We start from the raw sequence: 22320 nt of genomic DNA on the forward strand, positions 1-22320 counted from the left end.
GTCTGTCATGAGGCCAAACTCAAAACTGCTCGGAAAATTATAAAATAGGACCCTAATATATTTACGGACAAAAAGTTCTACATATGAGTTTCTCTGTTTTGCCTAGGATACCGTGTTGGCATACATAAACTAAGAAATTCATTAAAAAAAATCTAGTTCTGTGAGCTAATAGCGGAAGAGCTTCTTAGCTTTTAGATCCGTTCTCTGGCAATCTCCTACTCTAGTCAGTATTGCAGATGAACTAACCCCTCGGCGGAGGAGAATTTCCCAGGATTTCTTGCTAGTTGGCTTCTAGATGGGTTAGGCCAATGAGAGGTCTTGGTAGAACATGGAAGAGCAGGAGGAAGGGGGAAACTCAAGTATATTTTCTCCTCTCTACGTGGGCAAAGCCTTCATGTCTCCATTTCCTAAGGAACAGCCCTTCCCTTTGTAGTGTCAGGACCCTCTATGCAGCCTCCACAGCAGTTACGAGTAAGCACCAGATGGTTCTGGTTTCTGGACTTCGGTAACACTGCTTGGCCCTCCTGCCCTTGAGGTGGCCAACAGCTTCCTGATATTGCCAACCTCCAAGCTGCCCTACTGTCTCCTACTGGGTTTTTCAGGTCTTCCATTAGCCATGGAACCAGTCATCGGTATTAAATTTCCTCTGAAATATCTAGGGTGGTTTCCAGACTGAGCCCTGAGATCCAAACTGGAAGAAATCTCACAGCAAATAGGCCCTGCCTACAATGACACAGTTTAACATAACAAGCACACATTTCATTAAACAGAGATGACATCTTGCATCCTTCTCTTTAGTCTCAGAGGAAGAGGTGACTCTTGTGCTATGGGAAGCAGATCCCTCCGTCTGGACACTCATCTATTCTGGGATCTTTGTGTCTTTTCAGTCTCCATGTACTCTTTGTGTCTTTTCAGTCTCTTGTCTCTCTGCAGGGTCTTTCTCCACAGCCTTCAAACATGATTCCCACCGCCAACCCGTTCATCTTCAAACAACAACAACAAAACCTGCTCTCTGTCCTCTGTCACAATTAAGCTCCTTAGAAGGCAAATGTTCACTTGTTGTCTCAACCGGATTTCATTCCTGCCCCTCTACAACTTATCAAAATGAGGCTTTTGCCAACACCACCCCACAAAAACTATTCTGACATGTCACTGCTGTAAATTGGATTAGTGGGCCCAATTCTTTACCCCAACCTGTACCCAGGCCCTTTGCTATTTAACTTTTAATTTCCTGCTACAGAAGGCAGAGTTGAGTTTCTGGCCCTTGTCAGTGACCTAATCCTCCACTGTCGCTGCCTTAATTTAGGCTCTCATTATTTCTTGCTTGGATTCTCCAATAACCTTTTTATTGGCTCCTTTCCTCCATCTCAAACCAGACCTTCCATCAACAAACAGCTGCTCAAGTGATATTTTTGAAATGTAAATAGAATCATATCACTCCTCTGTAAAAACTTTCAATAGCTCCCTCTTACCTACAAGACAAAATCCAAACCTCTCTCCTTACATTACAAGGCTCTCTAATATAGGACCCCCACCTACACATCCACTTTCATCTTTTGTTATCCCCTTTCCTTTTCCTTTTCTCCAACCCAATCCCATAATTGCCCATCCGATAATACAAAAACCTTGAAAGGTTAAGTGACTTGTTGAAGGTGACAAAGCTAATCAGTGAAAGAGGCATCACAAAAATGCAAGTTTCTTGACTCCAATATTCAGGGTTCAATCTAGTTAAAGAAGATACACTTCCATATAAAGGAATTTAATGCAAATGATTGGGCTTATTATAACTGAACACTGAAGAATATAAAATAGCCTCCTTGATGATTATAGCATGATTGGAAAATTATTGTGTACAATAAAGTAAGACAATGCCAAACAAAGACAGCAGAAAAAAAATACAGATTTGGTTTATTAAAAAAAAATCACTAAACAATTTAGTCTTAAGTATGAATTAATGTTCTATAAATCTCTATTGGGAAAAAGAAACAGTCTTTCTTGCCTGTGTGAATTGAAATGACCTATAAAACCTCTTCATGGATTTATAATAGAAATGTTAAAATATCTGTAAGGAAGCTATTTCAAAAGTAAAGCCTCTCACCATTAACTTCAAGATTCATCTATTAAACCTCTGACATTACCAAACATCTCTGTTTCAGCAGGTAACACTCTATACAGGGGATACTATTTAAGAAAATGGCCCTCATTTTCCAGCTTACTGGAAATGATTAATCTTTTCAATAGCTTTGAGGACTACATGCTAAAGTTGTTACTTTTTTGTCCTTTCAACAATGACTACAAGCTGAGAGCAGGCTAGTAAATGTGTTATCGGCCAACCCATTAGAGTTCCATTATTTTCTGTCTTACATGGCTTCATGTAATGAATTTTCATAATTAAACTAATGGCATACAATTTATTTTCCTCCCTCTTTAGTTTCAGGCCCCATTTCTCTTCCAGCTTCTTTGGAATAAGTTTTATACAAAAAGAAGGGAGGAGAGCCCTCCAAGTACTTCATTACCTTAATTTCATTATGACATTTTAGAAAGCATTTTCTTTATCTGGGCTCCGTCTTTAATTTGCTGACTTTATTAAAAGGCTTAAGTAGTGTTGTAATTAAGAAATCACCCAGCTACCCCAGGCATCTAAGAGAAGTCTGGTGGAGAGGGTATGGAAATGGTCGGGTGGAAATTGCTCCAGAGAGAATGCCAGAGGATAGGTCCCCAGAAAGTGGCATTTTTCTTGGCTATTTTTCAAACTCCATGAGCCTCCTGTGGTAGAATACATTATTGCCCAGAAACATTCAGTGCCCTTTCATGGCATCCACACCCCCATTGAATCGGGGATGGCTATGTAACTGATTAGGGCTGCTTGTCACTTACAGGCAGAAGGTTTATGAACTGATGGCATTATTCCTGTTCCCTGCCTCTTTAATCATGGAAGTATATATCAAGACTCAGCTGTTATCAGCCTTGGTCCCTGAGTGACTAAGCTAAGTAGAACCCTCTTGTGAATCTACAATGGACACGTAACAAGAATAAAATATAAAATTTGTGTTAAGCCTCTAGATTTGAAGGTTATTACTGTGGTATAACTTAGACTATCCTGACAGATATAGCTAGTCAGGTACAACCCTCTCTCCAGAAGGGCAATTCTATCATCTCCAAAAAGCCCGGGATAAACTAGTATAAATAAACTAGTATAATGACTCATAGAGAATAGGTTCTGTTGCTAATACATGTTGAGAAATTACATTTTTTAAAAGATTTTATTTATTTATTTGACAGAGGGAGACACAGCGAGAGAGGGAACACAAGCAGGGGGGAGTGGGAGAGGGAGAAGCAGGCTCCCACAGAGCAGGGAGCCTGAAGTGGGGCTCGATCCCAGGACCCTGGGATCACGACCCGAGCTGAAGGCAGACGCCCAACGACTGAGCCACCCAGGCACCCTGAGAAATTACATTTCTAAAGCAGTTTATAAACTTGAAGAAACAGGAAAAGATCTGTAGTCTTAATGACATGTAGAAACATGCCTTTTGAAAGCAATTTTGAGATATAATTCACATGGCATAAAATCTACCCATTTTAAGTGTATAATGTAGTGGTTTTTAGTATACTCAGAGTTGTGAAGCCATCACCACAATCTAATTTTTTAAAAGATTTATTTATTTATTATTTTAGGGGGAGGGGAAAGGGCAGAGAGAGAGTTTCAAGCAGACTCCCCACTGAGCCCAAAGTGGGGCTGCATCCATGACCCCGAGATTATGACCTAGGCCGAAATCAGGAACTGGACCCTGAGATCATGACCTGAGCCAAAATCAAGAGTCAGACGCTCAACTGACTGAGCCACCCAGGAGCCCCCACAATCTCATTTTGGAATGTTTTCTTCAAACCCAAAAGAAACCCTGTACCATTAACAGTCACTTTCCATTGTCCATTCTCTCCCTCCCCTAGCCTTTGCTGGATACTTCATACAAATGGACTCGTACAATATGTGTGAGTGGCTTCTTTCTGTGATTGGCTTCTTTAACCCAGCACAATGTTTTTGAGGTTCATCCATGTTATAGCAGGTACCAGTCCTTTATTAATTTTTATTGCCAAATAATATTCAATTGCTGGATACACTACCTTTTAAAAAATCATTCCTTAGTTGATAAACATGTGGGCTTTTTCCACTTTTCGGCTATCACAAATAACTGCTATAAACAACTGTACAAAGGTTTTGTGTCGATGTACGTTTTTATTTCTCTTGGATACATACCTGAGTGTGGCACTGTCATGTCAGATAGTAGCTTCATGTTTAATATCTACAGGAACTGCTAAACTTTTTTCCAAAGTTGTAACATTTTACATTCCCAACAGCAATGTATGAGGTTCCAATTATTCCACATTCTTGTCAAAACTCATTATCGTCTTTCTTATTTCAACCATCCTAGTGATTATGAAGTGTTATCTCATGATTTTCATTTGTATTTTCCTAACGATTAATGATGTTGACCATCTTTTCATGGGCTTATTGGCCATTTGTACATCTTCTTTGAAGAACTGTCTATTACGATCCTTTGTTGATTTGTAATTGGGCTATCTTTTTGTTCTTGTTGAGTTATAAAGTTCTTTATGTATTCTGGATACAAGTCCCTTATCAGATATTTGCAAATATTTTCTCCCATTCTGTGGGTTGTCTTCACACTTTCTTTATGACATCACTTGCCGCACAAAAGTCTTTAATTCTGATGAAGTCTAACTTACATATTTGTTCTTTTGTCACTCCTGCTTTTGGTGTCATATACAAGAAAACATTGCCTAACTCATAATACTCATATGTTGTCTTACAACAGTTTTAAAGTTTTAGTTCTTGGGGTATCTGGGTGGCTCAATCAGTCAAGCGTCTGACTCTTGATTTCGGCTCAGGTCATGATCTCAGAGTCTTGGGATCAAGCCCCGTGTTGCTCCATGCTCAGTGGTGAGTCTGCTTGAGGATTCTTTCCCTCTCCCTCTACCACTCTGCCCCCCCCAAAATAAATAAATATATCTTTTAAAAAATAAACTTTTAGTTCTTATATTTAGCTCTATCATAATCCATGTAAGAGTTAATTTTTGTGTATGGTGTTATGTGGGGTCAAACTTCACTATTTTGTATGTGAATATTTAGTTATCCAAGCACAAGGGTTTAAAAAGACTATTCTTTCACCATTGAATTGTCTTAGCAATCTTGTTAAAAATCAATTGACCTTAAAAGCAAGGTTTTACATCTGGACTTTGAATTTTATTTCGTCAATCTATATTTCTTTTTCTTAAATTTTTTTTATTATATTAATCACCATACATTACATCACTAGTTTTTGATGTAGTGTTCCATGATTCATTGTTTGTGTATAACACCCAGGGCTCTATTCAGTAACGTGCTCTATTCAATACTCATCACCAGGCTAACTCATCCCACACCCCCCTCCCCTCTAGAACCCTCAGTTTGTTTCTCAGAGTCCAGAGTCTCTCATGGTTCGGCTCCCCCTCCGATTTCCCCCCCTTTATTTTACACTTCCTGCTATCATCATCATCATCATCATCTTCTTCTTCTTCTTCTTTTAACATATAATGTATTATTTGTTTCAGAGGTACAGGTCTCTGATTCAACAGTCTTACACAATTCACAATGCTCACCATAGCACATACACTCCACAATGTCTATCACCCAGCCACCCCATCCTTCCCACTGCCTACCACTCCAGCAACACTCAGTGTGTTTCCTGAGATTAAGAATTCCTCATATCAGTGAGATCATATGATACATGTCTTTGTCTGACTGACTTATTTCGCTCAGCATAATACCCTCCAGTTCCATCCACGTCGTTGCAAGTGGCAAGATGTCATTCCTTTTGATGGCTGCATAATATATATACACACACACCACATCTTCTTTATCCATTCATCTGTCGATGGACATCTTAGCTCTTTCCATAGTTTGGCTATTGTGGACATTGCTACTATAAACATCGGGATGCACATACCCCTTTGGGTCCCTACATTTGTATCTTTGGGGTAAATACCCAGTAGTGCAATTGCTGGGTCGTAGGGCAGCTCTATTTTCAACTTTTTGAGGAACCTCCATACTGTTTTCCAGAGTGGCCGCACCAGCTTGCATTCCCACCAACAGTGTAGGAGGGTTCCCCTATCTCTGCATCCCCGCCAACATCTGTCATTTCCTGACTTGTTAATTTTAGCCATTCTGACTGGTGTGAGGTGGTATCTCATTGAGGTTTTGATTTGGATTTCCCTGATGCCAAGTGATGTTGAGCACTTTTTCATGTGTCTGTTGGCCATTTGTTTGTCTTCTTTGGAAAAATGTCTGTTCATGTCTTCTGCCCATTTCTTGATTGGATCATTTGCTCTTTGTGTATTGAGTTTAAGAAGTTCTTTATAGATTTTGGATACTAGCCCTTTATCTGATATGTCATTTGCAAATATCTTCTCCCATTCTGTCGGTTGTCTTTTGGTTTTGTTGACTGTTTCTTTTGCTGTGCAAAAGCTTTTTATCTTGATGAAGTCCCAATAGTTCATTTTTGCCCTTGCTTCCCTTGCCTTTGGCAATGTTTCTAGGAGGAAGTTGCTACGGCTGAGGTCGAAGAGGTTGCTGCCTGTGTTCTCCTTTAGGATTTTGATGGACTCCTGTCTCACATTTAGGTCTTTCAACCATTTGGAGTCTATTTTTGTGTGTGGTGTAAGGAAATGGTCCAGTTTCATTCTTCTGCATGTGGCTGTCCAATTTTCCCAACACCATTTGTTGAAGAGACTGTCTTTTTTCCACTGGACATTCTTTCCTGCTTTGTCAAAGATTAGTTGACCGTGGAGTTGAGGGTCCATTTCTGGGCTCTCTATTCTGTTCCATTGATCTATGTGCCTGTTTTTGTGCCAGTACCATACTGTCTTGATGATGACAGCTTTGTAATAGAGCTGGAAGTCCGGAATTGTGATGCCGCCAGCTTTGCTTTTCTTTTTGAACATTCCTCTGGCTATTCGGGGTCTTTTCTGGTTCCATACAAATTTTAGGATTATTTGTTCCATTTTTTGAAAATAAGTTGATGGTATTTTGATAGGGATTGCATTGAATGTGTAGATTGCTATAGGCAGCATTGACATCTTCACAATATTTGTTCTTCCAATCCATGAGCATGGAACGTTTTTCCATTTCTTTGTGTCTTCCTCAATTTCTTTCATGAGTATTTTATAGTTTTCTGAGTACAGATCCTTTGCCTCTTTGGTTAGATTTATTCCTAGGTGTCTTATGGTTTTGGGTGCAGTTGTAAATGGGATTGACTCCTTAATTTCTCTTTCTTCTGTCTTGTTGTTGGTGTATAGGAATGCCACTAATTTCTGTGCATTGATTTTATATCCTGCCACTCTACTGAATTCCTATATGAGTTCTAGCAGTTTTGAGGTGGAGTCTTTTGGGTTTTCCACATAAAGTATCATATCATCTGCAAAGAGTGAGAGTTTGACTTCTTCTTTGCCGATTTGGATGCCTTTTATTTCTTTTTGTTGTCTGATTGCTGTGGCTAGGACTTCTAATACTATGTTGAATAGCAGTGGTGATAATGGACATCCCTGCCGTGTTCTTGACCTTAGGGGGAAAGGTCTCAGTTTTTCTCCATTGAGAATGATGTTCGCTGTGGGCTTTTCATAGATGGCTTTTATGATATTGAGGTATGCACCCTCTATCCCTATACTCTGAAGAGTTTTAACCAAGTCAAAATCAAAAAGGCCATTAATGAGGTGCAATAAAAAATGGAGGCTCTAACTGCTAGGATAAATGAGGCAGAACAGAGAATTAGTGATATAGAAGACCAAATGATGGAAAATAAAGAAGCTGAGAAAAAGAGAGATAAACAACTACTGGATCACGAGGGCAGAATTTGAGAGATAAGTGATACCATAAGATGAAACGATATTAGAATAATTGGGATCCCAGAAGAAGAAGAAAGAGAGAGAGGGGCAGAAGGTATATTGGAGGAAATTACAGCACAGAACTTCCCTAATTTGGGGAAGGAAACAGGCATCAAAATCCAGGAGGCACAGAGAACCCCTCTCAAAAATCAATAAAAATAGGTCAACACCCCGACATCTAATAGTAAAACTTACGAGTCTCAGAGATAAAAAGAAAATCCTGAAAGCAGCTCGGGATAAGAGATCTGTAACCTACAATGGTAGAAACATTAGATTGGCAACAGACCTATCCACAGAGACCTGGCAGGCCAGAAAGGACTGGCAGGATATATTCAGAGCACTAAATGAGAAAAATATGCAGCCAAGAATACTACATCCAGCTAGGCTCTCACTGAAAATAGAAGGACAGATAAAAAGCTTCCAGGACAAAGAAAAACTAAAGGAATTTGCAAACACGAAACCAGTCCTACAAGAAATATTGAAAGGGGTCCTCTAAGCAAAGAGAGAGCCTAAAAGTAACATAGACCAGAAAGGAACACAGACAATATACAGTAACAGTCACCTTACGGGCAATACAGTGGGACTAAATTCATATCTTTCAATAGTTACTCTGAATGTAAATGGGCTAAATGCCCCAATCAAAAGACACAGGCTATCAGATTGGATAAAAAAGCAAGACCCATCGATACGCTGTCTGCAAGAGACTCATTTTAGACCCAAAGACACCCCCAGATTTAAAGTGAGGGGGTGGAAAACCATTTACCATGCTAATGGACACCAAAAGAAAGCTGGGGTGGCAATCCTTATAGCAGACAAATTAGATTTTAAACCAAAGACTGTAATAAGAGATGAGGAAGGACACTATATCCTACTTAAAGGGTTTATCCAACAAGAAGATCTAACAATTGTAAATATCTATGCCCCCAACATAGGGGCAGCCAATTATATAAGCCAATTAATAACAAAAGCAAAGAAACACATCGACAACAATACAATAATAGTGGGGGACTTTAACACCCCCCTCACTGAAATGGACAGATCATCTAAGCTAAAGATCAACTAGGAAATAAAGACTTTAAATGACACACTGGACCAAATGGACTTCACAGATATATTCAGAATATTCCATCCCAAAGCAACAGAATACACATTCTTCTCTAGTGCCCATGGAACATTCTCCAGAAGAGATCACATCCTAGGTCACAAATCAGGTCTCAACCAGTACCAAAAGATTGGGATCATTCCCTGCATATTTTCGGACCACAATGTTTTGAAACTAGAACTCAATCACAAGAGGGAAGTTGGAAAGAACTCAAATACATGGAGGCTAAAGAGCATCCTACTAAAGAATGAATGGGTCAACCAGGAAATTAAAGAAGAATTAAAAAAATTCATGGAAACCAATGAAAATGAAAATACAACTGTTCAAAATCTTTGAGATGCAGCAAAGGCAGTCCTAAGAGGAACATATATAGCAATACAAGCCTTTCTCAAGAAACAAGAAAGGTCCCAAATACACAACCTAACCCTACACCTAAAGGAGCTGGAGAAAGAACAGCAAATAAAGCCTAAACCCAGCAGGAGAAGAGAAATAATAAAGATCAGAGCAGAAATCAATGAAGTAGAAACCAAAAGAACAGTAGAACAGATCAACGAAACTAGGAGTTGGTTCTTTGAAAGAATTAACAAGATTGATAAACCCCTGGCCAGACTTATCAAAAAGAAAAGAGAAAGGACCCAAATAAATAAAATCATGAATGAAAGAGGAGAGATAACAACCAACACCAAAGAAATACAAACAATTATAAGAACATATAATGAGCAACTATATGCCAGCAAATTAAATAATCTGCAAGAAATGGATGCATTCCTAGAGATGTGTAAACTACCAAAACTGAACCAGGAAGAAATAGAAAACCTGAACAGACCTATAACCACTAAAGAAATTGAAGCAGTCATCAAAAATCTCCCAACAAACAAGAGCCCAGGGCCAGATGGCTTCCCAGGGGAATTCTACCAAACATTTAAAGAAGAGTTAATACCTATTTTTCTGAAACTGTTCCAAAAAATAGAAATGGAAGGAAAACTTCCAAAGTTGTTTTATGAGGCCACCATTACCTTGATCCCAAAACCAGACAAAGACCCCATCAAAAAGGAGAACTACACACCAATATCCTTGATGAACATGGATGCAAAAATTCTTACCAAAATACTAGCCAATAGGATCCAACAGTACATTAAAAGGATTATTCACCACAACCAACTGGGATTTATTCCTGGGCTGCAAGGTTGGTTCAACATCCACAAATGAATCAATGTGATACAATACATTAATAAAAGAAAGAAGAAGAACCATATGATCCTCTCAATAGATGCAGAAAAAGCATTTGACAAAGTACAGCATCCTTTCTTCATCATTGATCTATATTTCTATCTTCTTGTCAGCACCATACTGTCTTGATTACGGTAGCTTTGTAGTATGTTTTCAAATTGGGAATTGTGAGTCCTCTAATTTTGTTTTTCAAGGTTGTTTTGGCTATTCTTTGTCCCTTGCATTTCAGTATATATTTTAGGATCCACTAGTCTATTTCTGCAGAAAGACCAGCTAGAATTTTGATGAGGATTGCATAGAGTCTATAGATCAATTTGAGGATATTGTTATCTTAATAATATTAAGTCTTTTGATCTGGGAACATGGGATGTTTTTTCCATTTATTTAGATCCTCTGTAATTTCATTCAACAGTGCTTTATAGTTGGTCATATAAAAGTCTTGCATTTCTTTTATTCCTAAGTATTTTATTTTTTGCTTTATAGTTGGTCATATAAAAGTCTTGCATTTATTTTATTCCTAAGTATTTTATTTTTTGATTTTCTCTCATTTTTATGGAAATATGGAATAGTTTTCTGAATTTCATTTTTCAGATTATTCATTGCTTGTGTATAGAAAAGCAATGGATTTATGCATTTTGATCTTATAATCTGCAAACTTGCTGAATTTATTTGTTCTAGCAATCTTTTAGTGTATTCCTTAGGATTTTCTGTATACAAGATCATGTCATCTGCAAATGGATAGTTTTATTTTTTCCTTTCCAATCTGGATGGCTTTTATCTATTTTTCTTGCCTAGTTGCCATGGCCTGAACTTCTAGTATAGTGATAAATAGAAATGGTGAGGGCAGCCATCCTTACCTTGTTCCTGATCATAGGTGAAATCATTCAGTCTTTTACTGTGATGTTAGTTGTAGGCTTTGCTTAGATGCCATTTATCAGGTTGAGGAATTTTCCTTCTGTATTATTTTCCTAGGACTTCTCAGGACAAAGTATCACAAACTGGGTGGCTTAAAATGACAAAATGTATCTTCTCACAGTTCTGGAGTCAAGGTGTCAGCAGGCTACGCTCCATGTAAAACCCATAAGGGACAATCTTACCTCACCTCTTCCTAACTTCTGGTGGTATCTGTCAGTCCTTGCTGTTTCTTGTCTTACAGTGGCAACACTTTCATCTCTGCTTTTGTTGTCACCTGGTGTTTTCCCTATGGTGGGGGTCTTCACATGGCATTCTTCTCTCCATGTATGCCTCTTTTTCTCCTCTTATAAGGACACCAGTCATATTTGTTTAAGAACCCAGCCTACTCCAGTATGACCTCATCTTAACTTGATCACATCTGCAATGACCCTATGTCCAAATAAGGACACATTCACAAGTACCAGGGGTTGGGCCTTCAACACATTTTTAAGGAGACACTATTCAACCTACAATACCTTTTATTTCTAATTTGTTGAGTGTGGGGTTTTGTTTTTTTTTTTCATGAAAGGGTTTGGACTTTGTCAAATGCTTTTTCTACAACTACTGAGATGACCACATGGGTTTTGTCATTTATTCTATTGCTATAACACATTATGGAAAGCCCCCATTTATGATGGTTTGACTTAGGATTTTTTTTTTTCCACTTAATAATGGTGTGAAACATATTCGGTGGAAAGCATACTTCAAATTTTGAATTTTGATCTTTTCCAAGACTAATGATATGCAGTATGATACTCTTTCATGATGCTGGGCAGTGGCAGTAAACTGCAGCTCCTGGTCAGCCATGTTATCATGAGGAGTAAGCAACTGATACACTTACAACCATTCTGTACTCATATAACTGCTCTGTTTTTCACTTTCAGTACAGTAGTCAATAAATTACAAGAGATATTCAACATTTTATTATAAAACAGGTTTTGTGTTAGATGATTTTGCCTAACTATAGACTAATGTAAGTGTTCTGAGCACATTTAAGGTGGGCTAGCTAAGCTATAATGTTTGGTACGTTAGGTGTATTAAATGCATTTCTGGCTTATGGTATTTTCAACTTATGGTAAGTTTTTGAGACATAACCCCATCATAAGTCAAGGAAAATCTGTATGTTGATTCAATTTTGTATGTTAAACTAACCTTGTATTCCTGGAATAAACTTCACTTGATTATGGTATATAATCCTTTCAATATGTTGCTGTATTTTTTTTAAGGTTTTTTGAGTCTATATTCATGAGGTATATTGGTTTGTAGTTTTTTTTTTTTTTCCTGTCATAACTTTGGTTGGGAAATATTCCTTTCTCTTCCATGTTTTGGAAGAGTTTGTGAAAGGCTGCTATTAATTCATCTTTAAACGTTTGGCAAAATTCATCAGTGAAGCCATCTGGGCCTGGGTCTTTTCTTGGGAAAAGTTTTAAAATTACTGATTCAATTTCTACACTTGCTATATGTCTATTCATATTTCTTATTTCTCTCATTCATAATATCCTCTTATAATCCTTTTTATTTCTATAAGGTTGGTGGTGGTGTATCCTCTTTCATTTTTAAGATTAGTAATTTGAGCCTTCTCTCTCTTCCTTCTTAAGTCAGTCTAACTAAAGGGTTGTCAATATTGTTGATCTTTTCAATAACTAAATTTTAATTCTTTTGATTTTCTCTCATTTTTATTTCCTCTATTTCATTGATTTCACTCTAATGTTTATTACTTATTTCTGCTTGCTTTAGGTTTAATTTTCTTTTTCTAATTACTTAAGGTAGAAGATTGGGTTACTTATTTGAGATCTTTCTTCTTTTTTTTTTTTTTTTAGAGAGGTAGGGTGGAGAGGCAGAGGGAGAGAGAGAGAATCTTAAGCAGGCTCCATGCCCAGCACGAAGCTGACATGGGGCTCCCTCTCACAACCCTGAGATCATAACCTGAGCATAAATCAAGAGTCTGTCGCTTAACCAACTGAGCCACCCATGCGCCCTGAGATCATTCTTCTTTTTTAATACACGTATTTATAGCTATAAATTTTGCTCTCAACATGCATTAGTTGCATCTTATAAGTTCCAGTATATTGTGTTTTTATATCCATTCATCTCAAAGTATTTTTGCGTCTCCTCTGTGATTTCTTTTTTGACCTATTGGTTGTTTAATAATGTACTGTATCATTTTCTCATATTTGTGAATTTCCCAAATTTACTTTTGTTATTGATTTTTAATTTCATTTAATTATGGTTAGAGAATATTATGTACATTATATGATTGAAATCCTTTTAAATGTACTAAGACTCATTTTATGATGTAGCATATGGTCTATCCTGGAGAATAGTCCATGTGCAATTGAGAAGAATGTATACTCTGTTATTATTGAGTGGAGTGTTCTATGCATGACTGTTCGGCCTTGCTAGTTCATATTGTTTTTCCAACTCTCCCATTTCCTTGTTGATTTTCTGTACAGTTTATCCATTATTAAAAGTAGGGTACTGAAGTCTTTGTTCTTGTTGAACTGTTTATTTCTCCCCTCAATTCTGTCAGTTTTTGCTTACTGTATTTTTCTTAATTCTTCTCTTCTCCCTTTTCCTTGGTGTGGATTAGGAATTGACCATGTTCACTGACTCGTCTGCCAGCTCAGATCTGATGTTGAGCTCCTCTAGTAAAAATTTCATTTTAATTATTATACTTTTAACTCCAGAATCTCTATTTGGTTCGTGTTCATAATTTATCTCTCTTTATTGATAGTCTATATTTGGCAAGACATGCATGTAGGCTTGTAGATCCCCCAGGAATATGTCAGAGCTTTTCAAAGACCTCTGAGGATATCTCATTCCCCAGATCTTCCTTTTCAGTTTTTCTCTAGACCATGATTATCTCAACTGGTATCACAGCCTCAGGCAGTTACTATTTAAACAATGCTGCTGATTGTTTTGGATAGACACTCTGGGGATAGGGCTTTTTCTGGGAGTTAGTGCAAAGTCAGGTCAAATAATGAATGATAAGGCCTTGTGTATAGGTTTGTTCTAGGGAGCTGCAAGACAGGTCAAATAGTAATAAAGCCTGGGAATGAAATGTGTCTTTCTGAGGAACTCCAATCCTGGTCTTCCTTCTCTGATGGCTGTAAGGCTCTGATTCTCAAAGTTACTATGGAGCTGGGAGAAAGTGATAGAATAGGCCAAGTTAAAAAGCCTCAAACCCTGCTGTTCTTATTTATTTATTTATTTATTTATTTGACAGAGAGAGCACAAACAGAGGGAGAGAGGGAGAAGCAGGCTCCCCGCTGAGCAAGGAGCCCGATGCGGGACTCGATCCCAGGACCCTGGGACCATGACCCTGGCCGAAGGCAGCTGCTTAACTGACTGAGCCACCCAGGAATCCCAAACCCTGCTGTTCTTACTGAAGTTCAGCAGTTTATAAAATGCTGTCAACCTTTGGTTAATTTCCAGAGTTCAGAAAAGGCAATTTTGACAATTTTTGCAATTTGTTGCTTTTATGGAGGAGTATGTTTACAGAGTTTCTACATTATATTTTTGAGCATGATATAAGTTAAACTATGAAAAGGAAAGAAGTCAAAATATGGTGTAATCAGAGCATAATGCTATTCAAGTCTTGGTGACTGTGCATTAAATATTTATATAGTATAGCAGTACCTGGGGAAACTAGCCCATTACTTCGTCTGCTCTATCAGTGATGTAGGAAGCACTCTGGTTGTATGCTTTGAGAAGTTTAATAGCTTCATACATACTTTGGGAGGAAAAGTATGATTAGGTTATTGATTCTTTCTCCTTAATCATGTGGAAGCTTTAGGGGAGAACAAGAGGGAATAAAGAAAATGCATGAAGAAATGGCAGGTCCCGGCAAGAAGATTTCTGATGTTTTTCATTACAGTATCAGAAATCCAAACCTCAAACTACCAGTGTGAATCAATTTGCTGATTTAATTTTGTGCAAGTCAAAAAGTAAATAAAATATGTGGGAGAAGAATTCAGCTTCCACTACTATGCACATCCTTATGGCAGATAAGGTTATGATCTAATACCACCCATCCCCCCAAATAATTAAAAGTACAATGTTCTACTTTCATATTTGAAAAAGTTCTCCATTAGCTTCTTTCCTAGTAAAATAATTTGAGATCCTCGAATACCTACTGTATTTACTATATATAACAAGTTCAACTTTTTAAATTAATTACATGATTACAATATATCTATCTTTCAAGCTCCCTAAAGAATGTCTTCAAAACACAGATATTTTGCAGCCTTGGAAATGTTTATTTAATAATTTGATAAATTATTGGATTTCTCGCCTCAGATAGTTTTAAGTATTATAGAGCCAAATCAGCTAAGCTCAAACAAGATTTCACTTCTGTATTGAATTCATGTACTCTTAGCTCAGCCAAGCACAAAACAGCTAATGCCGTCACGTTTGAAAAGCTTTTATGCTGAATTTGACACAAAAGCAATCACAAAGCAGACAAAAAAGGAATTTCTCTTTCAAAAGCTGAAAGGGGAAAAAATAAATGAAAACTCTGAGCCTGGGTAAATCTCTCTTGATACTGGAAAAGAAAGCTTAAAATCATCAAGAAATAATTTTTCCAAAGAATTCATTGCCAAGTTTGGACCAAACTTAATAGCCTGGAGAACAGGTTGTGAAGTCAACCAAGATTCTGCCAAATAAAATAAATCCCATGATGACCGTTGCTGGCAATTTTAGGTGCCAATGTCACACCATCTTACTTCTTATGAAAGTTAAATGGCATCATCTCTCATAGGATTCTGTCATAGCTTATTGGCAGGGAGTTTGATTAAAATGGAAATCCTGTATGATTTTTCCCTAACATCTGTCTTTCCATCTCAAAAAAACATTATTGTTTTACTAGGGCCATGGAGAAGATCAAATGAAGCCGTGTGGTTAACAGAATCAGCTACTTCCTTGCATTATGGGTTATATAGGAAAGAAACTACATATATTATGGGCATCTCTTAATGACCTGCTCATTAATCATCAACATGATGGGCTATCTATAGCTTGTTCTTTTGATAAATCAAGACTCTTTTGTTGCCATCTCCTTCCAGCCTGACCATGCTTTCAAGATGGACTGTCCCTGGATGCTACCTCAGATTTGATTCCTCTCCTCAACAACGGGCTTGTTGTTGTCCCCATTTTTTTCTCTGCTACTTTTTTTAACCAAGAGGAGGAGGCTGTCTGAATGTCCAATCAGTAAGGAAATGGTTGAGGGTAGAACTTAATGAGATAGTGTAAAGAATTTAAAATGATAATTATCAAAAGTTATAAAGCAACAATCTATAAGTATTTATCTAAGGATACTAAGTTTAAAGTCAGAATTCAAAATTTTATCTCCATAATGAGGACAATGAAAATACATAGATAAGAAATGGAAGAGATTACAGACAAAGATGAGCAATGATGAATCATAAAAATATAAGAATTGCAGATGAATTTTTCTTTAGTCCAGGTGCGATGACTGGTTTAGATTTTCCAAGAGTATCTTCCTACTGTGATGGTGAGGGTAGTCATCAGTGACGCCGCTTCAAGGGAGGCTGGCTGCTTCCATCACAGCTCTCCACCTCCACCTCCGTGGACACAGCCTGATGATCGCCTTATGGGGCTCACCAGCTCTTTTGCTAATCTTAGGCACGGAGACTCGGAAAGAATTTACGGAGCAAGGAGATCCTGCTCAAATTATCCAATGCCTCTTTATGTCTATTTTCACCCTTTCTTCGTAAAAGAAAATTGTAAGTGATAAGCCAGCTATTACCGCTCAGTAGTGATAACATATTAGACATAAAAGCCAGATCCCCATTTTATATGCTCCCTGACTTTTAGAAAAATTAAATGTTGTAGTTTCATTAAAAAAGGGGATATAATTTGCAATTATCTCTTTAGTTTTTCATAGTAAAACAGAATATGAAAACCTCTCCCCAGTATACTGTTTCATCGTTTTCATTTCCCACCTGTTGGCTTATCGGTAATATGATCTTATTTGTCAATTCATAATTACAGTTGTCTCCCTTTCTGATCTTCACAGCGTTTTCTTGATTTGTTTTAGCCACACAGAACACAATGGGTAGAAGAGAAAATCTGTGAAGTCATCTACAAGAGTGATTGCTATGCATTCACATCCTAACTCTATGATTTTTAAGAGTTTCTGAACTTCTCTAGGCTTCAATTTTCTCACCTGTAAACTGTGAACAATGACAGTTTTCATGGAAGATTCCTGAGAGGGTGAAACAAGCCAATATATGTAAAACGATTAGCACAATTTTTGACAATTGGCAAGTACTTGCTAAATGTTAGTATTAGCATTAGGATTACTTTTAGCTTTAACATAACCATTTAGGAAATGGATGGGAAAATTACAGTTTTGGTCTTCTTTATATAATGAACATACACTGAAAGTGCAACTATATATATAGTTGAATTCCTAACATATAACATATAACACAAACAAAAACATCAGTTTCTATAGATAATGGCTAAGCCATTTTTATGATGTAGTTTTAGACTGACAATTGAAAACCAATTTTTTTATTTTGAAAGTTTGACAAGGATAGCAATTATAATACCATCTTGTCTTTGTTTAAGGTGTTTAAAACATACGACTTGTTTTGATGATGAAATTGTTTCGTTTTATCCTTTCATATTTTCTTTTGCCCTTCTTTTCATCTCTTATTAAAAGCCCCTTGCTTTTCTAAGGGCTATAAAACCCTAATCATTCTTGCCATCACTTTAAGATTCTTACAGGTTTTAAGATTTGTCATGTGCCAGCTTGCAGAGTCTTCTTGCCCTTATCAAATTTATCACAAATGCCTCTCATCTCTCCTTCCCTTCTTCTAACTCAAGGGTCCAGCCCAAACTCTTTTCCCCTGTTAATTCCTCTCCACCAGTTAATCACTTTCTTCTAAGATCTGCTAGATTCCTAGAATCCTGTTTTTGGAGAGTAAAAAGAAATGGCATAACATACTGAGTACCTTATGGATAAGAGCAGAGCCTTCAAGAACAGCTGCATGAATTCTATCTTTCCCATAGTCAAACTGAGGAATTGGGAACATCATCATTAGAAATTCCTATGCCGGGCGCCTGGGTGGCTCAGTCATTGAGCGTCTGCCTTCGGCTTGGGTCGTGATCCCAGGGTCCTGGGATTGAGTCCCACATCGGGCTCCCTGCTCGGGGAGGGGGGGCTGCTTCTCCCTCTCCCACTCCCCCTGCTTGTCTTCCTGCTCACACTATCTCTGTCTCTGTCAAATAAATAAATAAAATCTTAAAAAAAGAAAAAAGAAATTCCTATGCCTTCTATGTTAATCCAAAGGAGAAAAATCCTAGTGGCAACAAGTCTCTTGTGAAAGAAATAACTGCTTCCAACAGAGGCAATGATGAGTCTGTAAAATCCTATGTCACTTTCTAACATTCTTGTCATACGAACAAAAATCTTGTCCTCATAGCAACGCAGGTCCTTTGGAGAAGTAGCTATGGCCAAGGCTGGCTAAAAGCTCATTTGCTCACTATTGCTATTTACTCTTCCTTATGTTAAATTGGGAACATGTTCTGGTCAACGGGAGGTGGGTGGAAGTGATGTACATAATCTCCAGGCCTATCCATAGAACCCCATGAATAAACTGGCCACATTCTCTCTTACTCTCTTGTAGTGACTATGGTCAGCCATGAGTTTATAGTATCACAAAATCGGAGAAGCCTGGATTCCTCAAGTCACTATTTATGAGAGAGCTCCCAGGAAGGGCTCTTCAACCTCCACTGGAGTATGATACAACCAGGGAATTCATCTTTATTATATTAAACTATTGAGATTTCAGGGTTTATGTTTTCCAAATAAACCTAGCATAAATACATATGCCATGTAGCTCAGCACAGCCTAAACACTGACTCATTGAGAAATGGAAGTCACTTCATCCAAGAAAACCACAATATAAGGTCTTTTTTCTTAGATGACATAGCTAATGTGTGATTCAAACAATTGTTTAGCAGAAGGCCTTTTTACACCAGAAAAAAAAATCTATAGAGGGTTTTAATAAAAAATTCAATCTAATCAAGTTCTCACTGTGTTACTTCTCCGCTTAGCATTTAAGGTCTTTCCCAACTGATCCATAAATGTGAGGTTTGAAAGAATTAAAAGCATGTAAGGCACCAGGCATGATGCTTGATAAAACATAGTCAGTAAACAAGTATTATTTCCTTTTTCTTTTCCCTTTGTTTTATCACGACGAGTTCTAGACTCTGAAGGGGACAGATATATGATGGAGTTTTGGGGGAAAAGAAGAAGAAGAGAAGGAAGAGAAAGAAGTAGAGAAATTGGTCTGAAGGTCAAAGACCTGGAGAAGAAAGTGAGAAGACCCCTTATCCTTGCCTTATCCTTACACTCCTCCTCCCTTCTCCATTCAGGGCCCTACTTAGGAAGGAGCAGACCCGTTACTTTTTCTAGGAAGGAATTAATCCCAAACGACTGACTTTATGCTACCACATAATTATGTATATCAACTATGAAGTGATCTCAAAAGATGGTGTAATGTGAAAACCAGCCTATGATATCTGGATTAAACAAAATTAATTTTAAGATTGATATTAGCCATCAGTTTTCCTCTAATCTCTACTTTGGCTGAAAAGTCTACTGTTCATTTCAGCTTAAACGTAGTTTTCTTTTAATAAATTTACATTAAAAATCATTAAATTTTAATCCATGGTTATAATTTTATCCAGTATAACCGGTATTTTATTTTAAGAACATATCTATGATACCAACCTTGGTTTCTGTGATTTTCTTTTGGATTGCATCCATTGTGTAGGGAGCCTCCTTCCATGACTCGAGCTTGGCTCTGGCCTGTCCCAACACCTGCTCAGCCTCTTCTTTAGCTTCCAGCCATTGTGTTGAATCCTTTAACATTTCATTCAACTGCTGCCTCCGGTTCTGAAGGTGTTCCTGTACTTCATCCCACTGATTCTGAATTCTTTCAACTGGAATAGAAGGAAAAATGAATATATAGGAGTAAATGCTAGCCTGGAGAAGACATCTGAAATTTAACCTTCAAAGATGATCTCACTTTATATATTATTTATTTAAAAAAATTGTTCATTGTGTTACAGCTAGGATAATGGACAATAGAATTCCTTACTTTTTCCAATGGCAAACATGAGGTTAAGTTATCATCCTCAAGGTGACCTAGAACATCAGTAGTGTATGTAAAAATTTAACTGTGTCTATTCTCAATCCCCAGAGCCAAATATGAATAATCTTTTAGAAAAGTACTAGAGCAGAATGCCTGAATCCCCTTGCCCTTACCGCTTCAGTGCCCAACAACCTGACTTCTGATACTATCCTTGGCAATTCATTCATTGAAGGATTTGTGGTGCCACAAAGAATCTGTTTTGCCACCTAAGTGGCAGGCTAGACATACCAGTGAATCAATGATTCCCTCCACCCCCCCTCCCAGGAGCAGCCTGTAACCAAGGGCTGATGGCACATATCAGGGTATGAATATTTTAGCCCCCTTCATGCCAGGGAGCATTTATTCACTTCACTGGGGAGCACTTATTTTACAAGGGTTCCAGAGTTCTCCTAGTGGGATGAAGCTCCGGTGGCCCACAGGAGTAACCTGCTTGATAATGCACCATCCTTTATTGACTGCCCTGCCTTTCTTACTTGCTCACTCCCTCAACTCCCAAATAAACCACATGCTCTGGTCTTCTTCTGGGGCAACCCAAGAGCAGATAGGCCTACTGGAAATGTCTTGTAACAATATCTAAGAATTCATACTGGTTATATTCTGTAAGTAAGACAGGCTTATACTGAGGCCATTTTTTGGTATCATTGTGAGTCAAAGATGGAGATGCCCTATGAATTCTGCTCTGAAGTACTTTATTTTAGTTATGTTAAAAATAAACATGACCACATTGTTTTTTTCTTTTAAGGACCACATTATCTTTTCTTTAAGCTGATTTCATAAAATAGAAATAATGTCCTGGAAAATAAGCAATAAAACCCCTATCAACTTTATCCCTTAAGCAAAACCTGACAGACGTTCTAGATTTTTCCTGAGGTCTCAATGAATACTATATATAATTGGATACTAAGTTCTCTCATACAGAACTCCTCCCACTTTTCACATATTCCCACTGCAAAGCTCTATCATTTTTTGCCTACATGTCTGCAGTAGACTCTACAGCCCCTCTTGTCCCAAGTCTCTGTTTTGTAATGTAATTTTCACACTACAGAGAGAGTAATAATTAATATAAATCTGATCGCCCCACTCCCTTATTTAAACCCTTCAATGTCTCCCCACTGTCCTCTGGAATATCTTAGCTTGACATACATTTTCCTCTGTGATCTGGCCTGGATAATCCAAGAGATTTATTTATAAAGGAACAAATTACAACATAATCCGGGTGTAGGAAAATCACCAAAGATTTCTGAATTAAACACAATTAATTTTAAGGTTGATAGTAGCCATCAGTTTTCCTCTAATCTCTACTTTGGCTGAAAAGTCTACTGTTCATTTCAGCTTAAACATAGTTTTCTTTTAATAAATTTACATTAAAAATCATTAAATTTTAATCCATGGTTATAATTTTATAATCATACAGGATAATACAAGAAATTGGGCCCTGTGGCAGTGGCGCCGTTACTACATTGAGAGCCAGGAAACTGGGGGAGGGGAAAGTCGCCAGAAGCTGAGCATCATGAGGAGAAACCACCTTGAGAAGTGCAGTAACTTTTGCCAAGGGACACCATTGGCCTGAGGCAACTTCACCAGAAGGAACCAGGAGAATAAATATTCCGATCTCACTTTGTCCTCTCTCTCCTACCAAGTCTCCCTGGTGGGTAAACCAACTGGAAGCCAGAGGGCACGGGAGCCCAGTGATGACACACATCAGCCCCTCAGAGTAGAGACCAAAGAAGAGAAGGGCCAAGAGGGGCTTTGGATAGATAAATAAAATGTACACAGCACAGTACTGTAAAATTGTCCTTCATGACGTTAAGTTTAGTCCTTCTTAATTAACTCTATTGTTGCCCCCATAAAGTTAAGATAACTTAGGAGCTAAAGAAGTACTTGAGATTTTCTGTGAATAAGCATGAGAAC

At 37.8% G+C, this 22320-nt stretch overlaps 1 protein-coding gene across 13 annotated transcripts in view; it reads right to left on the reverse strand.

Annotated features, from left to right (window-relative positions):
- DMD (dystrophin) overlaps positions 1–22320 on the reverse strand; it is a 2446616-nt gene that overhangs the window by 512678 nt on the left and 1911618 nt on the right. For all 13 annotated transcript variants that reach the window (XM_032426633.1, XM_032426634.1, XM_032426635.1 and 10 more), the window contains one exon: positions 19986–20197. In XM_032426633.1, the coding sequence (XP_032282524.1) occupies positions 19986–20197 (212 nt within the window). The remainder of the gene's footprint in view (positions 1–19985; positions 20198–22320) is intronic.

This window comes from Phoca vitulina, unplaced genomic scaffold (genome assembly GCF_004348235.1).
Source record: "Phoca vitulina isolate PV1807 unplaced genomic scaffold, GSC_HSeal_1.0 scaffold35, whole genome shotgun sequence".
In the NCBI taxonomy this organism is placed as follows: Eukaryota; Metazoa; Chordata; class Mammalia; order Carnivora; family Phocidae; genus Phoca; species Phoca vitulina.